General features: G+C 42.2%; 1 protein-coding gene across 8 annotated transcripts in view; it reads right to left on the bottom strand.

Annotated features, from left to right (window-relative positions):
* CTNND1 (catenin delta 1) overlaps positions 1 to 4,286 on the bottom strand; it is a 62,918-nt gene continuing 58,632 nt past the window's right edge. For 7 of the 8 annotated variants that reach the window (XM_023507835.1, XM_023507836.1, XM_023507832.1 and 4 more), the window contains 3 exons: positions 3,080 to 3,142; positions 2,250 to 2,356; positions 1,037 to 1,457 (listed from right to left, as the gene is read on the bottom strand). In XM_023507835.1, coding sequence (XP_023363603.1) covers positions 1,446 to 1,457; positions 2,250 to 2,356; positions 3,080 to 3,142 — 182 coding nt within the window. In that variant the 3' untranslated portion in view covers positions 1,037 to 1,445. Of the gene's footprint in view, positions 1,458 to 2,249; positions 2,357 to 3,079; positions 3,143 to 4,286 lie in introns of all 8 variants that reach the window. The other variant, XM_023507833.1, reaches the window with a different exon arrangement.

Here is a 4,286-nt window from a genome sequence, read left to right as displayed (position 1 = left end):
GGAAGGAATTGGGGAAAGACTGCTCCCCTGTATAACCCCTTCAGTGACGCTGGTAAATGATTGGGCACCTATGGAGTAAGAGTTGTACCACTCATTCCTCCCACCAACCTCACTTTGAGATTCATCCAAATAACATTTTTGCAAAATCCCAACCATACACTATTGAGCAAAAGCTGGCTATGGCTAAAATCAGAGGCGACATCAATCCCCAGTGGAGAATCTGAGGTTCTCTAGGTCACTTATCCTCTTCTTTCTGCTATTGAGGGGCAACAGTGGGTAAGAAAGCAACAAAATATAATTTGCAAAATTATGAGAAATGAGACTGCAGAGGCAAAGAAAGGCACATGGAAGGGAAGGAGGAGATGCACCCAAGGCCAAAGGCACAAAGAATAGGCAAAGCCCAGGGCAATCCCCACCTTATCAGGGTAAAGGGGATGGGAGTTATATACATCAAGTTCTTCAGTTGGCCAACCAATCCAGGACGGAAACAGGGGAGGGCAGGCCTGTAAGGGTAGGAAAAGGAGAAACAGGGTGGGGGGAAGCCAGCTTCGAAGCTTCCTGCCAGTTTCAGACTAACTGGTTCCTGTACATTCCTACTAGGCTCTTCCTAGAAGTTCCTCTTCTCAAAAGACATTTTTCTGCTCCTTCTCAACCAAAAGTCTTGACATTCTCCTCTTCCTACAGCCTTTTGCAAATGGCGAGGCCAAGTCAGCAGACATATCACAGGGTGGGAGAGGAGGATTAAGGACAGCCTCTGTAAGGGGCAGCAGCAGCAGCCCAGGGTTGGCATGAGGATTGTGGAAGAGATGGAGTCTGTAGGTCCTTGAAAGTCCCTGCCTCAGAGTTGAGGAGAGCAAAGTTTCTTAATCCCAATTCTAAGAGACCTTCACGTACTTAAGAACCCTTGCCAGGTGGAATGTGCCAAAGTTGCCAGCCTTCTTTGCTTCAAAAATGGCTATTAGGAATTAGGGAAAAGCTTACATTTCCCCTTCTTCAAAAGAAAAGAAAAAGTCCCTTTGCCACTAGGAAAAAAATCTTAAGAATCATCAGTTTATCAGATTGCTGGACATTGCATATATAGCATATAACTTCCAAGTCTTCCCACAGCTTCCAGTGAAGATTCCCATTCTCCCCCTCCCTCCACAAGAGTTCCAGGGAGAGCTGGCAAAAAGAGCTAATCTGCAGCAGTTTCTCGAGATATGCAAATAACTGAGTCAGGCTTCTTGGGAGAAATTGGGGTAGGTGGGGAGCAGGACAATCAAACTTGACTGGAAGAAGTTGGGAGTTGATGGAAAGAAGATAGCCACTTAGGGCTATAAGGGCAGGTGGCAGCCTGGCAGTTGGCACAACAGTCCAGCGAAGAAAGAGAAAATCATCAGTCCATTTCACCACCAAAAAATAAAAGTACATGTATCATAAGCCCAGATGGAGCGGAGATAGTGGTGCTAAATCTTCTGCTGTGAAGAAAAAAAAAGAAAGAGGATGTTAATACGGTTGGGAATAAGAAGACCCAGCATACACAGCTGAACAAATCTGGAAGAAGTAAAGCAGCATGTATGGGAGAATCAGACCACCAGCTGCAGGTCCCAGACTCTTAAGAGGTAATAATCACAGAAGCAGAACTTCCCGAGCCCACATGGCTGAGACTAGCGTCTCTGGCCTGATCAGATCAGCATGATTGGCAAACTGCTGGCACACAGGAGCCACCTTCCTCAAGGATGATCTTAAGGGTGACTAGAGGACATACCACGGGGGGATAAGACACTTGGTTCCCCTCATCATCCAAAACCAACACATCCAACTCTTCCTCCAGAGATTCCTGCCCCTCGTCCTGCTGTGAACACATGCAATTTGTTAGTATTAGTAAAGAGATAGGAACCTCACTGAGTGTGTGCCAGGCCTGGGGAAAACCCCAAAATTTGTAAACTCAAACAGAACAAGATATAACAGTAAGAGAAGGGCAAAACATTTATAAACAGGGGGATAGGAAGAAGGTAATATATGAAAATAGATCAATCAGTGTTAGTCATATCAGTAACATGTTTACAGATTACTTCTTCATCTCAAACATTGCAGAATAATGGCCCAAGACAACCCAACATGAGTCAAAACACCTACTTTTTCCTAAAAATCCCTACCAGAAAAGGATGCTATCTTTCTCTCTGTACTTTTGTTGCTACTTTACAAATCACATACACTTCAAAATAGAACTAGCCTTAGATGGACAACAGTACACAAAGAGAATTTACCATCAAGGGTGTCGTTCCCTTCAAAGGCTCCATATCACCTAGATCCCCAGATCGATCCAGTGTTCTATTGTGGTCCCCTCTCTCATTCAATGTGGAATAGTTGTTATCTAGTGAAAAAATACACAGAAACATGACATTCCCTTCTTATGTACAACAAAATAAAAAAAAGAGATTAAGTGTGAATTAGGTATCTCTGCTAGGAACTGAACTTTTCCAAATGCTCCAGAAAAGCATTAAAATCTGATGATCCCTAACTTAAAAAGAACTTGAATCAATGTGTTCCCTATTAGAGGGAAAACATTATGCATGAAACACTCAGACTATGACATACTATAATAAAGCCAAACTGAAGAGATCTGTCTGTAGGGCATTGGAATTAAGAGAAGAGAGAATGTCAGGTGCTGTGATAGTTAAGGACGACCTGACAAGGGAGAACAAGACTTGAGTTAGGCCTTTAGGGATAAAGAGAATTTAGAAAAGCAAATAGGAAAAACATTCTAAGTAGGTATTAAGCAAAATTTAAAGAACACAGAATGTAAAGACAAAATAAAAACTAGACCAGGTAGGCTGACATGGAGTGGACAGTGAGATGGAAACTCCAAGACAGAGATGGAAACTGAGGTCAGATTGTGGTGGGCTGTAAGTTTAGAGACACAAACTTCAACTTCTGTAATCAGAGAGGCATAGGAAGATTTTCTGAAAACTTCTGAGCATGTGGGATCTTTCAAAGGATGGTAAATGGTGAGGGTATTAGAAAAAAATTATAGCACTAGTGCCCTCAGCCCAGTGTAATGTTACTCTACATCCTTAGGCAGGAATTAATCACCTACCTAATGATTTTGTGTTTGATCCCATATTGCTCATCTGAATTTCTTCCCGATCAGGTTTCTTATCTATATGGAGTCAGAAAGTTATCCACATCAAAAACCAACTCTTTAAACTCTATATACATCATAAAACTACTTTCTATTTTCTTGCCTATGTTCAGATTTCTACTTAACATCCACTATGTACCAGGCACTATCACAACGCCCTCAGGGGACTTGGAGCAATCCCTTTCCTACAGACTGTTCATAAAGAAAGAAATCTATCTAAGCCAGCAGTTTTTAAATTATTTGATTTCAAGGCCCCTTTACAGTCTTAAAAATTATGAGGGGCCAAAGCGCTTTCATTAGCATGGGTTGTATGTATTAATATTTACCACTGGCCAGGCACAGTAGCTCATGCCTGTAATCCTAGCACTCTAGGAAGCTGAGGCAGGTGGATTGCTTTAGCTCATGAGGTCGAGACCAGCCTGAACAAGAGCAAGATCCTGTCTCAACTACAAATAGAAAAATTAGCCGGGCATTGTGGAGGACCTCTGTAGTCTCAGCTACTCAGGAGACTGAGGCAAGAGTTTGAGCCCGAGAGTTTAAAGCTGTTCTGAGCTATGATGCCATGGCCCTCTACCCAGGGAAGCAGAGTGAGACACTATCTCAAAAAAAATTTACCATACTGAAAAATTTTAAATATCTATTTCCTTTAAAATAAATTTGTTAATAATACTATTTTTAATTAAAAAAAAAGAAAGAAAGAAAGAAAGAAAACTTTTTGGCTGGGCACAGTGGCTCACGCCTATAATCACAGCATTTGGGAGGCCCAAGCGGGTATATGGTCCTGACCTCAGGATTTCCAGACCATCCTGAGCCAGAGCATCATCTCTACATAAAAGAAAATGTGGGGCATTGTGGAGGGTGCCTATAGTCCCAGCTACTTGGGAGGCTGAGGCAAGAGAATCGCTTAAGCCCAAGAATTGAAGGTTGCTATGAGCTCTGATGCCACACCACTCTACCAAGGGTCACAAAGTGAGACTGTGTCTCAATAAAAATAAATAAATACTTTTTGTTTTTGTATATCTCTTATATTAAGTTTGGCTTAATCAAAGAGAGCTAGACTCTTATATCTGCTTCCGCATTCAACAGATGGAATTTATTACAACAAAGTTGGAAAATAGGCAGCGCCTGTGGCTCAGTGAGTAGGGCGCCAGCCCCATATGCC

The sequence above is a fragment of the Otolemur garnettii genome, unplaced genomic scaffold (assembly GCF_000181295.1).
Source record: "Otolemur garnettii isolate 467f Iridium unplaced genomic scaffold, OtoGar3 scaffold00209, whole genome shotgun sequence".
Classification (NCBI taxonomy): Eukaryota; Metazoa; Chordata; class Mammalia; order Primates; family Galagidae; genus Otolemur; species Otolemur garnettii.
The sequence above is the reverse complement of the archived record's forward strand: the minus strand, read 5'-3'. Positions and strand labels throughout refer to the sequence as shown.